The sequence below is a fragment of the Lagopus leucura genome, unplaced genomic scaffold (genome assembly GCF_019238085.1).
Source record: "Lagopus leucura isolate 7727_CA_CO unplaced genomic scaffold, USGS_WTPT01 Super-Scaffold_100012, whole genome shotgun sequence".
Taxonomy (NCBI): Eukaryota; Metazoa; Chordata; class Aves; order Galliformes; family Phasianidae; genus Lagopus; species Lagopus leucura.
Window position 1 is genome coordinate 19,392,802 of NW_024962267.1, and position 21,188 is coordinate 19,413,989.

General features: G+C 43.3%; 1 protein-coding gene across 1 annotated transcript in view; it reads left to right on the forward strand.

Annotated features, from left to right (window-relative positions):
- IQCA1 (IQ motif containing with AAA domain 1) overlaps positions 1 to 21,188 on the forward strand; it is an 85,495-nt gene that overhangs the window by 51,212 nt on the left and 13,095 nt on the right. The window contains exons 9-15 of the mRNA XM_042874898.1: positions 3,864 to 3,939; positions 8,820 to 8,926; positions 9,124 to 9,219; positions 13,218 to 13,276; positions 14,694 to 14,776; positions 16,906 to 17,013; positions 19,801 to 20,000. Coding sequence (XP_042730832.1) covers positions 3,864 to 3,939; positions 8,820 to 8,926; positions 9,124 to 9,219; positions 13,218 to 13,276; positions 14,694 to 14,776; positions 16,906 to 17,013; positions 19,801 to 20,000 — 729 coding nt within the window. The remainder of the gene's footprint in view (positions 1 to 3,863; positions 3,940 to 8,819; positions 8,927 to 9,123; positions 9,220 to 13,217; positions 13,277 to 14,693; positions 14,777 to 16,905; positions 17,014 to 19,800; positions 20,001 to 21,188) is intronic.

The window sequence follows — 21,188 nt, forward strand, 5'->3', positions numbered from 1 at the left end:
CTGGTTACCCTGAAGGTGTGCTTCCAAGTTACTTCAGAAGCAGCTTTACTGAGGAAGGAACCTATGAAACAACAGTGCAGTGACTAGGGGCATCTTCATAAGCAAGCCACACAACAAAAATTGTAGGTTTCACTCAAGCAACTACTTCTGCTTACTGTAGTATAAACAAAGTTGAAGTGATATATAGATATATATATATATATATATATATATATATATATATATCTGAATATATTATTTTAATATGGGTCATTAATCTCTCATTGGGTACATGGAGATGTCAGATTGTTCTGGCACAAAGCTTACTCCTCTCTGCAAATTTTACAGAATTTAAGTCTTAACCCTGGAAAAACCACAACAAAAAAAAAGAAAAGAAGATCATCAACCATCAGTCTAGACAGATCTCATAACAGCTAGCCAGGAAACTGAACAGCATGAACTTAGAAAGAACCAAACTAATTTGGATGAGGATATCCAAAGTCTTAACTTGCAGCTTAGTTAGCTGTTTTCAACTTGTAAAGATGCTGATTGGGTCATTCCAAACAGAATATGGGATTTATTTTCCTTCATAAATGAAGGCATACAGTGGGCTGAAGGAGAAGCATGCGTAAATGTGTTTTCGAAGCTCTGAGCCTGATGCTGCTTCACCAGCTAGAAGAGGCAGTGGTCAGTCCAGTATAGAATGTGGAGAACTGGAAGCTTTCCAAGTTCTGGTCACACATCTACAGATGTTCGTTTTCCATCAGGGTGACAGCAATAGCAAAGGCACCAAACTCCCAGGAGTGGGAAGTGGAATAGTGATGCCTTAGCTGGCAGACCTGAGTCAGCCCAAGTGGAAGGAAGGAAGGAAGGAAGGAAGAGGAGCATAACGCCTTCAGACCTAAGCCAAATAATATTGATAACAAGTTATCCATAAGATTTCAAGACACTTACGCTAGTGCCAAGTTTGGTCCTGCTGGGTCACTTCCTACCGTGACCCCTTAAATCAGCACAGGCATTGCAGATCTCTGGGGAAGATCAAATAAAAGTATGTGCGATGAAAGCTATTGCTTCGAAAAGCTTTTGAAATTACAGACTTGCAGGAGCATTGCTATTCACAGCTACACAGAAAGGAGATGCTTGCACAAGGGTGTTCTCCAATGGCTTTGTCCTTGTCCTATGCCCTCCCAGCTTTGCTGGCCCAAAACAAAGCATCTGGTCTTGCAAAGGCAATGGAGAAGGCTGTTCCAGACAGTCCAAGTCAGTGAGGTGTATGTGCTAAAAACACTAAAACCAACCTGAGCTCCTAAAGCTGGATGTCAGCTAACTCACCTGCTTAAAACCAGCACTTTCACAGGATACATTTGATTCTTTGTTGTGTTTCTTTCACCTTTTATTAGATAAGAATCAACACAGTGCCAGAAATGAATCTCTTCTCATAGCCTCTGCAAGGTTGTTTTGAAACTGGGTGAAATAACAGCATAGAGCTCTGAGGCTTTACAACTCAATGTCTTTCTCATCTCTTCAGCCATCACAAGTCCTGTCAAGTAAAATTCTGAGCCATTATATCAGGCTCTCTATGGTTCATTGAGAAAGAACAAAGGGAACATTCTCTCCAAGGTTATAATACTGACAGGGAAAAGTAGATATTAAGAGCAGTTGGGAAGTACATGGAAAAGTTCTAACAGCAGGACTCTTATTAAAATAAGTATAGGCTATAAGTCATAGTGGGGCAGTCAGAAAAAAAGCCTTGCTCCTAACTTCAGTTCTTTAAGAAAACAAAAGTTTGATCCCAGAAGGAAACTTAAATATTTCTGAAGCCTGATAGCAATCTCTAAAGAAGCATATTTGATATCAGAGCAACTTCATTTTCTTCTCTGGAAGGTGTTGATCTGATTTCCCATGGGGCACCTAAGAACAAAAGCAACTTCTGCACCATATGATCCCTCTTCCACATGCTAGACCAGCCTGAGCTGCTTCACCCAGTAATGCACTTTGTCTCTCTCACCAAATGTGAGTGCAGCTGAGCAATCCCTAGATTTCATCCTCAAGCGTTAAACAGTGAGATATACAGCGAGATATTCTGTCCTTCGTGAAGTCCATTAGCAAAACCTCCATAGCAGAAGCTCAGCACGGAGTCAGTTCACCATCCTGAATGAGAATATAAAGCCACAGAGCCATCCGACTTGGGCTAAACTGAAGAAAGCCTCGAAAACAAAAACACCTATTTCCACGCTCATGCTTAAATCAGTGGTCTTTCTGGATTGAGGGGCTTTAGCACATAACAGGGAATAAGCATGGATTCCATCATAGAATCACCAAGGTTGGGAAAGACCTTCAAGATCATGCCATCAGCCATCCACCCACTCCCAAACACAGAAAAATACATCAACTGACTTCAAAAGAAAAGAATTCCTTTGTTTTACTTTGACTCCTATGCTGTCAACATAGGAAGAGGGAATTCAGAGCAGCATTTTCCAACAGTGGTTGGACATACAGTGGTTTTGATTCAGCTCGTTGAAACCAATGCAACAATGTTATTTACATTGGTGTATAAGTTCAACTAGTAGTTAAAATGACTTGTCACATTTTTAGCAATAAAATATGCATCCTCCCTTTATTGAGGTTAAAAATGACTAAGTCTAACTTTAAGGCTGTCTCTTCGGTTGTTTTAATTATTATTTTTAACACTTAGCAGTTAAGTATTTCTTTTAGACCAGTGCATTTTAATGATTTTCTGAAAGACGTAACAAAAAAAGTTGAAAGAAGGCAGCAGAGTTGGAGCATGCCTACTGCAGATCTAAGAATGCATCTGAAAATGCTGCCCTGGAGAAGCTGGGAATACACCAGAGCAACTGTGAATTTGAGCTCCAAGTGTCAAATCCTCCAATACTTGCTTATATCTAACTGAAATTGTTAGTGATAAGAAACTCCTGAACCTCTTTCAAGTATAGCTATGGATCATAGGATAGAAATGGTGAATGCTTTTGCGTGTCCTCCTTGGCCCAGACTAATTACTGTAATACTTTTTAATTAAAAACATATTTCATAATTAACATGACCTGTCTGCAACTGTATCTGCTGATGTAATGGCACCTAGATACAGAAGCACATGTATAGTTCTTGCTTTTGGCTTCTTTTAGTTATCCCAGGAACTCACATGCTATGGATTGATTAGCAAAGCCACATGCAACCTATATTATCTTGGGTGAATCCACATTTGGCTCTTCCTCCATTTCCCATACCATTTCCCATATATCTATTTCCTTACTAACATTTTGAGGACTCATGACTGATTCAGCATGAAGAAACTTGGAAAATCCTGCCAGAATGTTATCAACTTGAAATACCAATTCAATGAAAATAAGCTATTTGAGGAACATGTCAACATTGTTTACTTTAGGCTCGAAAACATCCATATGTTTTGCTGGAGTTGAAACAAAATATTTTGTTTTTCAAACTACACCAAGTTCAATATTTTTCTAATTATGGATTAAAATGAGGTTTCAACCATTCGGAGTTAACGCCAAGTTGGGAATTCCTTGGGGAGAGAAGTGAAGCAACCCAAGAGTAACTGAAAAAATAGCAAGGTAATTTAAATTACATGTTGCAAGCAACCAACAAACCTAAATTTAATTCTTGAAACCTCAGTAGATCAGCTGATAAACTAAAACTCTGCCCTCTTCTTCTTCTGAAGAGGATTCCTTTAGAGCCTGCTTGGAGAACTGTAGTTGAAACGCTTCATGATGGTGTGATAAAACGGTGTGTCTTATTCCTTCAAACTGCATCAATTCTTTAAAAGTCCAATGAAGATTATGAATTTCTTATACATATGTTTCCACACACTAACAGTCTGTTTTTTGTTTCACTTTTCACAAACCTAGGAAGAGGATGAGGGCTGGAAAATGGCTCCGAGTAATTTCCTTCCAATACTGGAGGAAGGAAACAGTCAATACAAAGGTCAGTGCAAAAAGATAACAATTACAGCTGGAATGCTCTTCTCCTTCAGCTCAATCTGAATGTCATTCCTATAAGGTCAAACCGTGCAGCTGCCTGAACTGTGAAACGTTATAGAAATGGAGACATTAGTTTAACTGGTATTTAGGAAGGGAGTCCCTCAATACTGCAAGTCTTCCTAGAGGTCTCTCAAAATCATTGTGCTAATTATGCACGATGGTACATTTCTGAACAAAAGTGGCCCAACTAGAACCAAAGAGCTTCACTGCACGTACGGAGGCTCTCTTAGATTTTCTGAGGGCAACAGAAGTGACATTTCAATAGTAATGTCATTTAAAAGCCCTGTCAGAGAGGACTAAGTGATCTTAGAGGTCTTTTCCAAGCTTAACGATTCTATAGCAGCTCAGCTTCCCAGTGCTCCACAGTGCTGCTTCTGCTGAACCCCTGCAGCATCTAGTGCTCCTCATTGCAGTGCTGAGCTGGGAACTCAAAAAATCCTTGTGTTTGTCCACGTCATGCTCCTGCAGGTTATGGAAAACCTCACAGGGGCTTTACACAGTGACTTGGCACTGGGTGTGAGTGTTAGCAACAGAAGCACCACAGAGGCTAATAAGTTCCTGTGATAGGATTGATACTCCACAGCTATCTCAAGTAACAAGTCAGGGGGCTTATGAGGGGAAGAGAAATGTGTTTGTCACCCAAACTGTAATTGAATCCTAGCTCATACGCTGTCACCTCTATCAAGATACATCCTTTGAGCACTGTGGAGATATAACACTTGTTGAGGTTACTCACACTAACTTTTTGTACAAGCAGGAGAGCTGTTCTGAGGGTGTTGCATCTCACAAAGCCTCCCAGGGACATTATAGCAGCACACTAGCTGTCTGGGGAGCTGACGTTCCCATTCAGGCACCTGGATCAAGTCCCTAGAGTGTGAATAGCTCTACCACCCCATTAGGTACTGACAGCACTTGCAGGCACACCACAGTCTTGTGCTCAGGCACAGGCAGCATCCTTTGGAGGCTGACAGAATGAGCTCCTCATACAAGCTTCAAATAGTAGCTGCAGTTTTGTCTTACACACAGTAAGAGCCTATAGCCCTCCAGTTAAGCTATTCAACACCATATTTATTCTCAGTTAACAGCTATTAATTCCTCCGTGCAGCCATCTCCTGCCCCCTTCACCAGCACTTGATGCTCATGTCCTGCCTGATGACACAGCTATCACACCCTTCGTTGCAATTCTACCTGCTGGCTGTTCAACAAAATGTCATGGATGAGGTTCAGGTTTTCAAGGCTCCCAGAAGGAAATCTGTTGCAACATCTGACAAGGGCAGTGCAAGCCATCTCTTGTATTTTTAATTTCAGCCTGCTTTCATTTCCGCAGCAGAATTCTTTTGAAAAAGCAGCTTGAGTTTGGTCTTTCCACACTGGGGCTTTTCTCTATTGTTATATCAAAATAGCTCAGTTACTGTCGCAATCTTCACAGAAGTTCAAGTTTATTACTGCATAAATCTTGAAAGCGTCACTGAAGTAAGGAAGCTGAGTTAAGTAAGATTTATACCAGGTGCCTGCAATCAATTTATTTCAAGAGCCTTCTGGATGAGGCTGCAGCCTGCTGAAATGATAGCTGTCCAAACACTGAATGTTTTTGTTCTGTCACTTCTCTCCCAGCTCTTAGAATTAGGAAAGTCTTCCCATCCTTTGAGACTGGCCGATGCATTCTTAGGTTGCTTAAGCATTTAAAAAGAGGCAGAACAGTTTGCTCCAAGTTCTAAGCGCCTCATTCACAGGCGTCTCCATTCCACTTCCCCCCCCTCCCCCTACCAAGCTAAAACCATTAAACAAACCTCAGTGGAACTCAGGAACACTTCTGTTCTCCCAAAACTGTATTTGTCAGTTTTACTAGTTGCTAAGCTACATTTGCCAAGCCCTATCTCAAACACTTACTTTACATAGTGTTGCTGGAAACAGGCAATTCTTGTGCAAGCAACATCTGCTTTTACAGGGGAATAGCAAAAGTGTACGTGGAGCAAATGTAAGTAGCCTGAATCACCCCCTCAGCTTTCTTAGGTTTCATTTTTGCAACCCGTCATGCTGTAAGGCAGCAAAGCACTATTACCCCATTTTACAGCAGCCAGTCGGTCCTTAACTTGCTTGGTGTTTGGAACTGGAGTTCCACCCAAACACCCACTTTAATGTGTGGTGACACTGTGTGGTTTTGCCTCCTGTCAAAAGCTTTGAACCCTTTTGCCAGAAAGCAGTCACATTAAGAAGAGAAGCATCATGCTTCAAAATAGAAGTGTTTTAATTAATAGTTGCAAGCTGCTCTGAAATTTATAGAATCCTAGAATGGCCTGGGTTGAAAAGGACCACAATGATCATCTGGTTCCAACCCCCTGCTGTGTGCAGGGTCACCAACCAGCAGACCAGGCTGCCCAGAGCCACATCCAGCCTGGCCTTGAATGCCTGCAGGGATGGGGCATCCACAGCCTCCTTGGGCAACCTGTTCAGTGCCTCACCACCCTCTGTGTGAAAAACATATTCAGCAGGTATGAATTACCTGCTAGTCTGCAAGAGGAAAACTAATGCTGCTGAAGAGATGTCAGCACTGGCTGTCTTTTGGCTAGCTAGGAGAGGTCTGCATATAAAGCAATCCAAATATAAGCTTGCACTGCTTTAGAAGGGGTGATATAAATTGCACTGCACACGCTCACAAAAATAGCTGCATGACTGTCTGTAACAAAACACCAGACTGACCATTGCAGACAACATCCTCAGCCTTCTGACCTCGCTTTAAAAATAACTTTGAGGTGTTTTGTTGATGTGTGAAAGAACAACGTAGCATCTGATGTCTATGAGCTATGCATCTCCTGAGACTGCTAATATAGTGCAGAGAACTCACTGCCAGGTAATAGCAAAGACAGCTCCAAGGAACATCACTGCTTTGTCTGCCATGGCTATTAACTGCTAATCTATTTACAAAATGACAACAAACAATCATGGAAAGAACAGAATACAGAAAAAAAAAAAAAAATCAGCGGATCCCTCCATGAAAAATAAACACCTAAACCTTAGCACTCCTGTGAAAACAAAACACCTGCAACCTGTTGACCCAAGCAAGAAAGTGTTTAACAATTCACGTGACTCCCGTGTAACATTCCCTTTCCCCAAGGCTGAAATTCCAAACTGGTAACCCTGAAGGAGGTACCTTGTAACGAGGGCAAGTCAGCTCTCCTTCTTGAAATATTATGTGACATCTGTCATGCTGCCTGATGACCCATGAGTAATTGAAAGAAATTTACGTCTATACCTTTGAGTTTCTTTCCTCATTCCCTAAAGCCTGCTGTCCTTCTCCATCTTGACCACGTTTTGTGATGGAACTAAGGCTACTCACCTGCAAAAACTGTTCCCCATGTGTAAAGTTGCAAATACTCTGCACTTAATTGGGCTCTGAAAAATTTGTTGAGGATGGAAATAGCAGCCAGTATTGTATTAGCGGGGCTAAAACCAGAATGATCTCCTATGGGTACTGTGAAAACCTTTCTGAATTTATAGTGCCTTAGAAATGGCAGTAGGTACAGGAAAGAGTCCCCTTTACAAAACGGATTCATAAAGGAGCCTATGTCTTAAAGTAGAAAGCTGTCATTTTAAATCATCTGGAAATTGAATTAGTGCATACTGCTGGAGATTAGCTGTCATTTATAGAGATACTGCCGGGGCTTGAAATGCAAGGAAGTGAAAGTTATGGATTGTCCTCCTTTAAATTAGCTTAAAAAAAAAAAAAAAAAAAAATGTAGAAAGAGGAGAGGCGTTTCCATTAAAAAGGTACTTTCTGCTAATAGCAAGAATTCAGACATGTACAGAGCTTGCCAGACTTCATTCAGTTTTCTTTCTGAAGACCAAACTACAGTTTGCACCAACAAAAAAGATAAAGCATACCTCCACATCATTAATTACTTTATTATAGATAAGGGGCTCTTTTGATCATTGACCTGCACCAGCTTGCTTTGAACCTGGAGTTTGGCCTCCTTATTACTTCTGCTTTGGAGAACACTAAGAGATGAAGGTGCCTTATCAGATGGGTCCTGTGTCTTTTGGGGAAGGACTTCAGCCACCTTTCAGCCCATGAAGCCTAGAACTCCTCAAATGAACTCTGTGTCATTCATGGGTGGATGCACGATATTGCTTTGTCAGACTTGTCGCCCCATCTCACTCCTATGTCTATTGCATATCCCACTGCTTCTGGCCCACATTCCAACTCCATGTGAATTCCTACACATGTTTGCAACAGCTGAAGTCCTCTTTAACTAAGCATTAAAGAATTGACCAGGAGAGAACAAGGAAAAATGCCTGGAATAATCAACACTTTACTCTGGTTCCCTGCATTGTGCCAGCCAAGAGCCACATAGCAAGCACATCCCTCAAGACAGGAGCTGCCTTTGCAACTGTTTTTTGATAAAGAATTGAGCATAATGCTGGTAAGCAGAGAGAAAAAGAGGCCAAAATGAGACATGGTATGGCTAAGCAACATTGCACTGTCCAAAGCAGGTAGTGAGCAACACTCCAGGCATTCAGCTTTACAACCAGCACATGACAGCCTCAATGTCCCATTATTATCCTCCTGATACCCAATACCAATTTACAGCCCAAGGCAAAAAAAAAAAACCAAAAAGCAACAGTTAACCTCAAGATTTGCAGATCCTACCACAACGGGGCTCTGAACTTGGTAAGGGTCCCTCGAGTCTGCTTCTTTCATACCACTAATAATTTAATAAGAGCTGCCTACAACTAACTTTTTTATTTTTAAGCCTCCAGAAGCAATTGGAGAAATCAACGATTTCTCTAAGTTTTCCCCCCTTTTTTCTCTCTTTTGGATAACAGCCATTTGGCAGAACAGAGACGAAGGAAGGGATTTCCTCCAGGATCACGACCCAGAGTTGATCAAAGCAGAGAAGCGGGAAGAAGTGGAAGAAGAGATCAGAGTGCAGGTGAGCTGACAACAGCGAGGGGACTCTAATAACGTGCATTGCTTGTGTGTATTTCTCTGAAAATGGAAGAACCAGTCCTGGCATTGACCTTACCTCCTTCCAGAGTGCCCACTACCTGTTCTCTGCTTTCACGCTTCATTGCAAGCTGGTAGCAGAACAGAAGACTTAGAAAGATTTAATTGTGTCTGTCTGGACAGGTGGATGAATTGATGCAACAAAAGCTGGAGGATCTCAAGCTGGCCGTGGATGGGGAGAAGAGTAGCAAAAAGAAAAAGGGGAAAAAAAGTGAAAAGGTAAGAGCAGCGAATTGTGAGAGTTTGGGGGTAAACATCAATTTTCTACCCACAGTGTGATCAGTGCAAGAGTTAGACTCATGGATACCAATTGCAAGATGGTAACTGTACATCAAACAACCACTTCCAATGTCTTGGTGAAACCTTTCACTTACCTACAGCAACATACAGCCAGGTGCACCTTATTTAACTACGTTGCTTCTTCCTATGGAAGGAGCTGGGAATGCAAGACTAAGCCAAGTTTATTTAAACAAATCAAGACATCCATCATTTTAATGCGTTACCCACACATCACGTTCACATCTATTTGCACAGCATTGCCATATACAAAATACCATAGCCCAGGGTTCCCAGAATGCCTTACCCAAGCATTTAAACTTGAGATCACGTCAGTACAAAAATAACTGGGAGCTTACAGACCCTACCATTCAATCAGCAGTTCCATTTAAAAGGCGCAGGGCAAATAGCCAACCCTAACCTCGTGTTGTGTTCCTTTTCTGTAATCCTTTTAGCGTGCAAATATTTGATTTTGCAGCACTTCTACTCAAATTATCTTGAGAAATGCTCTTTCACCTGATGAAGGCGCAAGGGCAATTCAATAATGAAAGACTGGAGCGACTCTGAAAAGTGATACTGATTAGATTTCTAGGTCAGTTTCAAAAATAGCGAGGCTTAAGATGCCCAGACTGAATATTGCAGCAATCTGTGAGCTGTTCTGGGCAGACATGTTGGGCTGCTGCAGATCAGCTGGACAAAACCCTGCTTCAAAACGTCACATCGTGATTTCGAAGCTTGAAGTCAGTTTGTTTCTTCAGTGGTGTTGGGGAGGTTTTGGGTGGTGAGAGTTTATTTAACTTTTGTTTTCCCATGTTGTGCCAGTAGCCAGAGAGAAGGGGAGAGGGGAAGAAGGAAAAGCGGTGCTAATTAAATAAGTTCCCAAAAGATTTTCTCTGAAAAACATTGGTTCAGATAGCTTTAAAAAGAAGTGGTGGGGATTGTAAGGAGCTCTCCAATTCAAAACATGTTTTTCAAACAGCTTCACACAGGGAAACTTTGGATTTACAACCTCCCAAACCATCAAACACCACTTAACTTTAAAAGCAGACACTTCATCCTATCGAGAGTTACTCTCTCAGCACCTGAAGATAAAAAGCCCATTTGCCACCTCTGGAACGATAAGCTCGTGCAGAAAGGCAGATTGCTCTGCTCATTATGAATGGGTCTCTAGATCATTAAGGTAGCCTGGAAACACCTAATTAGACTGCACCCGATTTGCAGCGGCCCAACCACTGTCATTTGAAGCAGAGCCTACGTGTTCCTGCCCATGCTGGAAGCATCCCACCCTACTGACAGTTCTGGTGCTAATTGTCATTATGGCCCAGAGACTGTCAGAGGTGCACTGTGACTGAGCAGGACGTGCTCCAGGCGGCTCCTGATCCTCAGACATTCACAGGGGAGGGAACGAATACGCAACAGAAACAGAGGTGCATCTCTGCATGATGCACAGTGGCAGCTCACTGTCTGCAGGCCGTGGATCAGCAGGCTGAAGGTGTAAGACTCATACACTGCTGCAGACCTGCTGTCTTTACATTGCCTTTGCACCCAGTGTAGGAGATAACAGATAGCTGTCTGCAGCCACTGACATGGAAGTTGCATTTGAGTGCTCTCTCATCTATTACATTGCTTTTCCTGCTCTAATCCCCAAAGGAATTAAGGACTGGATTCGGATCCAACTGCAGGTAAAGCAGCCCATGCCTTGCTAGCATCCCAATGAAGCTTTGGATGTCCACTTAGATGCAGCCAGGCAGAATCAAAGCAATTACAAGGGGGAATGGTTTTAAACCGAGACAGAGGGAAGTTTAGATTGGATATTAGGAGGAAGTTTTTCACCCAGAGGGTGGTGAGGCACTGGAACAGGTTGCCCAAGGAGGCTGTGGATGCCCCATCCCTGCAGGCATTCAAGGCCAGGCTGGATGTGGCTCTGGGCAGCCTGGGCTGCTGGTTGGTGACCCTGCACACAGCAGGGGGTTGGAACCAGATGATCGTTATGTTCCTTTTCAACCCAGGCCATTCTAGGAATCTATGATTCAATCCAGGAGAGACTGACTGTAGCAGCTGCTACAAAGAGTTTGACATCACTCCAAAGACTTGATAAGGGCAAAACTGCAATAAGGCCAGAATTGAAGACAAGATGGGTCTGAGGACATTGATTCACAATGCCCATTGGATTTTTCATAGCCAGTGAAGCTCAGTCTCCTATCCCAGCATCACAAGTGATCCAAGGGATCCACTCCCAACACTTCACAGACTGGGACACTCATTTCCCATGAACAACAAGAGCACTCTCTTCTCTTTGCTTCCCCCCCCAGTTGGCAGCAGTCTCAAACCAGGGCCATGTTTGCTCATGGCAACCTCTGAGCTACTGAAAACATTCTCCTGAGCCCACACAGCAAGACAAGACACCACATTGAGCACAGAAGAGTCTTCTGTCATCTGCCAAGTAATAACAAACGCAGTTCACTAAACAGTGATGTGTCAAAGCAGAAAATAACCGAGTGAACGGATGGCTAAACAGAAACTAGACTGACATTTCAGAGATAGGAACAAGGAAATTTCCATTATAAGCGACGAGCATGTTCACATTCATTAAACATTATCATTTCCTAAGTAAAAGCAGCTCCCAGCAAGGCATTTTGGAGGGAAGCCATTGTCTACAATTCATATTCCCCTTTATCACATCTCAGTGTTTGCCAAATTCCCCCTAAATGCTGATGTGATTAGGAAAACACATTTTTCCACTGCACAGTACAGTTTTGCCTTGCATTTATTGGTGAAGCTGCCTCGAGGACACCACCAGTTGGCCAATAAATTCACCGTATGCTTATTGTCTTCACATAGGTAGAAACTGCTTTTCCTCCCAGTCAGACCCCACGATAAGCAGCTTCTGATTTGCTGGAAGAAAGGTTAAAAGAGGCAAAGCTGGAGGAGCACAGAAATAAACTGCTGGCATCTCAGTACTTCCTCAGTCCTTAAAGCAGCATTGCACATGCCTTGTTCTTCCTGCTCCTTTTCTTTAGGAGAACAGCCCATTTGCACACTCTAAGGAGAAAAAAAAATTTGTCTTGACCTACTACCCATTTAAGTGCATGCCTAGATTTAAGCTGTAGAACAAGTCCTGTGTGTGTAGTGCCACTGAAGCACTTTGCATGCACACCAGTGTTGGGTGCTGATATATGGCACAAGGATTAATGATGCTCTCCACTGCTAATTACCCCTAACTGTATTTTATATCCCCTAAGCCGTAATTAATGGAGGAGCTTGATGCTACTGATTCACATCTTACTACGTTTTCCTTCTCTTATTTCCTCCTCCTCCCCATCAGCATATAAAGAATGCAGCCACCTAAGACATAGCAACTTCCCATAGTGAAAGCGTGTTGAAAATGTCAAGAGAAGTCAGGTCATGTTCTTCTGACCTCCTCGAGCTTCTTTCCCAAGGCATTAGGAAGGCAAGGGCAGAAGGGATGCCTACAGGTTGGGAAGTCAGCTGGATGGGGTGGAGGATTGTCTCCAGGTCCTGCTCACACAGAGGAACCTTAGGGATGCTACTTGCACGTGTATTTTAACGCAACATGAAAAACCTGAGCAGTGTCTGCAGAAGCAGATGGGATCCCACACCCTTCTTCTTCTGTAGGTTAAGGCTACGCCTGCTACCAGGAACAAGGGAGAGAAGTTCCTACGGGTAAAGCCAGAGCTGCTTCACTTCTCCTGTGAGTGAGGCACTTCCAAATGAGAACATGCCCTGTGTTTTTATACACAGGGGTATGACTTCCTCACCTAATAGCATCCAAGGATATGATTGTTCCTTTGGGGTTCTTCGGTAATGAAAATCATGTCCAAATAATGGATGCGGTCTTCATGTTACTTGAGTAGGTTCAAGTAGATAAATCTGTATCTGTACTAATGCCACTAATTCCTGCCTCTCACTGTGGTCTTCAGAAAAAGAAGGCGGGGAAGAAGAAAATATCCGAGCTGGAGGAAGATCTAACTCCTGACAGGTAAATAAAGATAGGACCTTTCTACCTGAGACCACCACTACCTCTCCACTGCCCTCCAGGAAGGGCAGTCCCCCAAATAAAGGAGCAAAGAACATTGCTTTAAGGGTACACAGCCTGCCTCCAGCACCACACACAAATTAAGGTGCATTCTGCAACTTGAGCTAGTCTCTGTTAACTTCAGTGTGGTTGTTCCCAGTCTGTAGAGTCACAGAACACACAGAGTATGGGCCTCCCAAGGCTATTAACAATTGGGTCTGCAGGTGCAGAAGCACCTGGTGGTTGGGCTGGCTGGCAGATTTCCCATCTCAGCTGCAGTCTGATAAGGGAGGCTGCAGACAGCCCTGTGCTCTGCAAGTCACACTTCAGAGGTAAAACACATTGTGTAAATCAGTCTTATCAGTAACAGTTCTAGAGGACTTCACAGCCTTCTGTGTATCCTTGCTCTCTTAAACAACCTTGTTTTACTGGGAGGATTTGAGGTTTTGTGTTTGCTTATTACTACTGCCATATCAATTGTGCTGCTAGCATGCATAAGCATAAAGCCTCCCAGCTGAAATGGAAAATGGCTACAGTCCTCAAATACATATAGGGACAATATTATTGTCCAGCTGAGAGCTTCTATTACGTATTCTTATTGCAGCAATACCAAGACATACCAATGAGATGGGCAGCAGAAAGAAAAAGCTTAGATATTGAAATGAGAGAATGTGAAAAGCACAGGTATGGTAAGAGACCTAAAAAGGCTCAGATCTATATTATTTACACTAAGAGTATAACAAGAACTTCAGACAGCTGCAATATAATAACATAAAGCATGTTGAATCTTACCAACTAGTGGTAGAGACAGGAAGAAACCCTTCCCTTGCACAAGTTATGTCATAGTTTCTACTGTATGGCTTCGCCCAACCCTCTGGCCATCTTCACCCAAACACTGCAGTAGATGGATCACTGATTGCTTGAGTCATTGCCAGTATGTTCCTGACTAGAGGTGACTCTATTGCAAACAGAATAAATTCCAGGAAGAATTAATGAATTACTACTAATTGGAGAGCTAAGTGAATAGGTATAGTAGTGTTAGGATTGCTATTATTGTATAATTTAAAAATAATTTCCCAGTAATTGATATTAATGAACAAGTCTATTACATGAGTCATAACTGATCTCACATCACCTGGCAGTGGGTAATGGGAGCAGTGCAGGAGTGTGCAAGAGGGAGCAAAGCACTCTTTGCTGTAATGTACGAAGCGATGCTTATTGATTTCATATTGATGGAGCTGATCACCTCAAACTCTGGGCTTCAAGGTACATTTATAAAGCAGGGGAAGCATTAATAACTGTGAAGCTAGCTCAGTTGCTGAAGGACTGAGGTTCTATTTACAGTGCCCCAGAACTTCTGAGTGACGCCTCTTGCCCACAGGACCATCGATTCTCTGTACAGGGAACTGGCAGAAGAAGGAGTACTAATAAAAGCCAAGCCAGTGAATCTCTCCGACTATGTTGGTAAAGTATACGTTTTACAGCTAATACGATATTTAATCTGACCAAATCTCAGCCATTCAAGGTTCACCAACCTCTGTTTCCTGTCAAGAATGAGTTCAAGAGTAATTACAATTTCAGGACTTTCCTACTTGAATACCTTAAAGCAACGTATGCAAATCATGTCTGCTCCTTAGGGGTGCCTCATGCTTTTCACTTCTGCTCCTGAAGCCTGGGTCTGTATGTAGAACTGGTGCTGTTTCCAAGCACCTGGAGGCTTTGGGTGGCGTGGGATGGCACAAGCCATCTGAGGTGTAACCAGGGCATCCGCTCAGGAGCACACAGTAGGTAGAGAGAACTCAGCCCTTTCCCTCCACCTGCCTGAACCTTGAGATGTACCTGGGCCTTGGTTCAAATGAAAGGCCCTCTGCCTAGTTCTGCATTTCAGAATCCTCTTGCCCAACCAGTATTGTCTGTCCTTCCCAAACTCGCTTCTATCCAGCAGACATCCCAAGTGCAGTTGTTTGGAGAGCACGTCTTGGCTAACAGATAACAATGAAGAGCAGACAATATCAAACTGGGGAGCAAGCTGGGGTGAACTTGGGCCATCTTCAAGGTCAAGGGAGGTTTGAACCTTGGCTTCTTGGCTATGCAAAGTCTGCTCTAAGTCACATCAATAACACCCCCTGCCAGCAGAAGATCCTGGGCACAAAAATGCAGAGTATGGCAATGCCCATCTGGTTGCCCACACTTACGACAAGTCCCCATCGCATCATAGTACCAAGGTGTCTCAGGCTGTCTGTGTAGCCTTTCCAAACAGCAGTCATGCTGCTTAAGCTGCCAGAACAAGAAACAGAAAGTGTTTGAAGTTGGGCAAGGTTTGGACTTTAAAGTAATTTCTTAATGCTGCATTTCTCCCTTTAAATATCCAAGGGCACAAAGCCTGCAGAAAAAAATCAGTCCTCACCTGCTCTGCTCCTATAGGGCTGCAGCCCAAGGAAGGTCACTCACTCTCAGCTCCCAGGAAAAGGACAAAAGGGGGGAATTGTGCTGCACAGCGAGTAAAGACACCAAAACGTCCCTCTCTATGACAAACCGACATCGCTGAACTAATTTTCTTGGTGACCTTATCTAAATTAGTCAGAGAATATCCGCTGTGATTTATGTTCAGTTGCAATTAAACCCTTTGATGCCTTCTAATTAAATCTGTGAAGATTAATTCCTATCCGGTTCTTTTGATTTCTCCTTAAATAAAAGATAAAACCTGAAGTGAATTTCATCCTTCGGAAGGGAGGGGCAGTTGCACCACAACTCATCTGCCTTTTTGCCCCAAATCACTACTTCTCTCATATGGCCAATGTTGACCTACCAGTTCTGAAAGCCCTCGTGCTTCCCCTTTTTATCTCCAATAGAACATAAATGCTGCTATTCTTCACCAGTATTCATCATGATTACACAACTTACACTAAGAAACAATCACCAACTCAGTTATCACAAGTATTCCTGTCCTTTTGGCTCTTTGGTTTCCAACACACCTTCCAGATGGACTTTGACAGGTCAAGCAATGCGACCACAGCTCTGTAACAAGAGCTGAGGCAAGATTAGATCACTTCAGTAAATGTCAGTGATTTTTCGCTTCCTTGGGGTTGGTTTTGAACAAAAAAGGTGAACTACAAAGTGAAATCCCCACCAAATGAGGAGAAGCACTTAAATGTCTCACATGGCACAAAGCTGAGATGAGCCACAGTCAGGAGAAAAGGTGTTAGTCTCTTCCTGCTTTTTCAGAATCCTTCTGGTAGAGCGTAGTTCACCAGCATCCCAGCTCTGCAAAAGCCCAAGTCTGGAAGCCACTTGCCAGCAGTGTGATTTGCAGCACTATTAATTGTTCTTCCTCACAACGTTTCTTGAAAAGGTTGTTCAAGACTGACTGAACACCTACAGCCCGGTTAGCAGGGAGAACCCACAGTGTGTTCAGTGTTCCTCATTCCATTCCCCTTTCTGATGTCTCGGGGTCACACTCCCAATACTGCCCCCATCTGAGAACCCATCCCATCATGGCTCAGCATTTCCCATGGCAGTTCCACGTTCCTCGAGTTATACTTTTTATAAAAACGCAGTGTCACGTTGATTAATCCCATGCTTCCTCCCCACAGGCGAATACAGCTATCTGGGGACCACTCTGCATCAGGTGGACGTAGAGCCCATGCCCTCTCTTGCCGATATCAGACAGCTAATAGCACTGTATGGAATACTGCCATTAGGTAAGAGCACTGCAGCAATCACTGCAAGGCAGGCTATGATAGCTTTGCTTCCTGTTGCTAACATGCATTTTTACTGGCTTTGACAGCGCTTGATTAATGGTAATCTAAAGCATTTTGCAGGGTAATTGTTTTTCAATTAGGCATTCCAAGTGAAGACCGTATCATTTTAATAGTGCATCAAGGAGCTTGCACATGCTATTGTCAGGTATTGCCTTTCCATACCATCTCTGTTCTCATGTTAACAGTTTGTGAATGGCAGCACATAAAAAGAAATCACTTGGGAAAGATAATAGCTAAAACAAGCTCCAGTGATCAAAATTAATCAAGTTAAGGGAAGGGCCAAGGTTGCAATTTACCTTTTACAAGCTGGCTAATGTTACTCAGTACCAAACAATGCAATCATTTAAGGAATTAGTCTGAGTATGTTTTGGACATCTGAGAGAGCACTTAAATATGCCCTTGCAGTTTTAACGCCAGACTTAAGCAGCATCCAGCAAAGCTTTGCTGGGTTAGGTTGTTCATTTTTAATGCAAAGTCTGCTTCATATTTTGCTTGGGAATGGCACGAAGCCAAGCTCCACTGATTGCAAGAAGTGCCTGCCTCAAGGGCCTCCTATACTTCATTTGCATCATTTTCAATTTGTGGTTTGATTTTGGGGAAGATTTTAACTGGCCCTATCCACCCCCAGGCCGTGTCATTGTCTGCTCATCCCCTTCATATGGGCAAAACAGCATCTCAGTGCTTCCCATTCTGGCAAATGGAGCAAAGATGACACAGCCTTCTGCTTCTCCCCACCTTTTGCATGCCTTCCAGAAAGACAATCACTTGGGCTGTTTGGGATGCACACACCAGAGGACCCAGTGCCCACCAGAGGAGCTCAGCGTGCCCCAAAGTTCAGTGCAACAGCCCTTCTTCATCTGAGATTTGGGAGAAACATCTCTTATCCCCAAGAGAAGTGTTCATTCTGCTTATCAGCTCAATCTGAAGAGTGAAGTTATTGGAACACGATGCTACCAGCACCAACACTGTTCTCCCCAGCCAAAGTCTTCCCATCTGGTTTGGGGTAATGCTCAGGGGTTGGCCACAGGCATGACTGCAGTCAGCTGGGAGACTTGAGCTGTTATCCCTCTTCTCACTGACTCCATGTGGTTTTTCACATATCAGATAACTCCAAGGTTATGTTTTAACACCATCTAATCAAGTGAAATCAAGCCCCAAGACACTCCCAAAGCAGGGGGGAAAGAAAGCCTGTAAATTTTCTACCATTTATGAAACTGGCAAAAACATCTAAAGAGAAGAGACCCTGGACTAGTTAAGCAAACAGCATACTTGCAATAGGAGTTTGAAAAATGCCTTTGAATAAAAAAAAAATATTTCCCAAGCCAAGAAAGTCTCAGGAACGGTTTCACCTTCTGGGCAATCTGTTATGGATGACATTTCACTTAATTGGTCTCAGAACTAGTTAATCATTATATCACTGTGTACAGTTTATTCTTGAGGTTTTCACCTGATAGCAAGGAAAGTTCCAGCTGAAACAGCACTGAGAACACAAGCAGCTGAAATAAGCAGGAGACAGTGGTAGAGGATACACTTCATCTTCAACCACAGAGGAGTTCACTACTCCCCTCCATAACACATCCATGTATAAGAGTAATAGATTATTAATATTTGGTCATTTTGTACCAAAGGCTGGGTGCCTGACAACTTCACTGGATCCTGCACAGTGCTGAAGTAATGGCACTTATCATTGACATCCATGCAGAGTGTTCAGCCTTCAGGACACAGATAAGGAGCCTCACTGGATTTGTTGTTCAGTACCACTCCTGCCTGCCTGCCTCATCAGAAACCCTTCTTTGAAAGGAAGTTCTTAAAACTTGAGTTTCTATCACCATCAAGCACCTGAACTGTGCTACAAGCATTTCTGCCAGACTTTCCCAGGTGATGGAGCAGATATCTTACAGCTCAGACTGAACTTACCTACAGCAGGCAACGAGGCACACTTGGAAGTACTGAGCACCCATTGCAAGCAAAGCAGAGCAACCAGAAATGCTCAACCAAATGAAATGAAGGGAACAGAAAATGGATCCACTTTCTGCAAGCAGACATTTCACTTGCTTTGCAGCATGCAGCTACCATGTTCCAGGCTGGAGGATAACACGTGCTGCTCTGCAGATGAGCAGATGCCACCCAGCAGCAGCAGTGCACGGGAGGAATATAGGCAACGAAAGATTTTGGAGCAGGGCTAACCTAAGTGGGGTGGTCAGTTTGAAAGGTTACTCATTTTCAGTGGAGAGGAAAAGTGCCCTGAAAACGGAGGTGCAGATAGAAAGTAAACAAGAGCAATGGTAACATCTGGTTTCAAAATCACTGACAAATGCAGCAGTAATAGACAGTCCCATTAGCTTGTTTTCTCTAAAGCTGGGGAAGCTGGAAAGCTTCATTTCAGACAGCAGCAAGGAGGAGTTCTGCTAGTCCCGCGTGCAGCATGAATCTACACCTTTGTCCAAGTGCAGGAAGACTTGCTCTGACAAATGCTAAGCTTAAAGCCACAGGTATGCCTCTATCTAGGCCTTCACTTGACATCAGTTAGCAACTGTGCACTCAAGTGTGCTATTGCCACAGCTCTGGTTACACAGAAATCAACTCCGCAGCTCTTGTGCTATATTAATGAAACAGTGAATTCGCATTATAAAATATTTAATGTGAAGAGAAGAGGTAGAGTTGTTTCATTACCTTTATGGCAAGACTTAAATGAAAGCAATAACAGCACCGTATGACTTTTTACAGGCTCCCAAACTGTCCACGAGAAGGCTCCTTTGGTGAAAGCCTTGCTACTAGCTGGCCCTGCTGGTGTTGGAAAGAAGATGCTGGTCCATGCTATCTGCACAGAAACAGGAGCCAACCTCTTCAACCTTTCCCCTTCCAACGTTGCTAGGAAGTACCCAGGCAAGAACGGCCTGCAGATGATGCTCCACATGGTTCTCAAGGTACTGTGCTTGTGTACTGCTACCAAAGATGCAATAATCAGAAAACAACCTTGTGATGGATTCCTGGTCCCGAGTTTTGTATCAGCAAGTACACCAGGTCCAAAAAAAGAGTGCAAATCCAGGTTTGAAATTCCCATCTTGCTTTCATGCCTCCCAAACCACTTGCTGACAGCCAAGGATGAAATGCCCCTTGAGAAATCCCCTGTAGTGGCCATATTTTTCACATCAACATTTCTACAAGCTTTATGTTACCTCGAATATGAAAAGCATCAGATAAAAAGTTTTCTGTTTACGTGCACGTCAGTCAGGAATGCATTCCATGCAGCATTTAATCAAATACCAGACTGGAGGTGGTCACAAATTTCCTCCCTGGGACTGTTGCTGCAAAGCAGCTCTCTCCTGTACTGCTCTCTGTTTACCTATCAGCAAGCTTTTGAAAAGAGAATCTCAGTTCAAGATTACATTAACAGAAACACACAAGAAGTCTGGAAATGAAAGAAGGCATATGAGCTGTGAAGAACATATTCCAAATCCTCATAGTAAGAAGAGATGCTACCCTGGCAGGATTTCTGCTAAGGAAGGAAGCTGGTAAACATTTCCAGAAGAAATGCACTTAGGAAAAAAAAAAACCCACAGCATATATACTAGGAATAGCCCAACGCAGCATTTCTCCCCCACCAAAGGCCTGCTAAAAGACTGAATTCAAATGGGCTTTCCTTGGGATTCAGTCAGATGTACTTTATTAAAGCCAGTATTAGAGCAGGCTTTGTGGCAGGTGCCTCTATCACCACAGGAGACAGGTTTCACAATTAAAAGCAATGCAATCCCCAAGGAGCCCATTTCTTGCTGGTCAGAGCAGTGCCTGGGGAAAAGCTGCCCTTTGAGGCTGTAACACTAACGCTGGGTCTAGCATTCCCTGTGCTACCAGGCTCAGCTGGTACTCCTTCCTCACCCCACATTTCACCCTTCTCTGCTGACTTTGTGGCCTCATCACTAGCAAAGCACACATCTGACTGCAGGCGTAGCACACACACCACCCAGTCCCTGCTGGAGCACAGAGCTGTTAAACACAGGAGAAAGGAGGGCAGCATCCTACAGAAGGTTCCAGCAGAGTGAATTAAGGAGGTTTTTGGGTTTTTTTAATATATATGTTCTAACCTGTATATATAGCATGTGTACACATGTAGG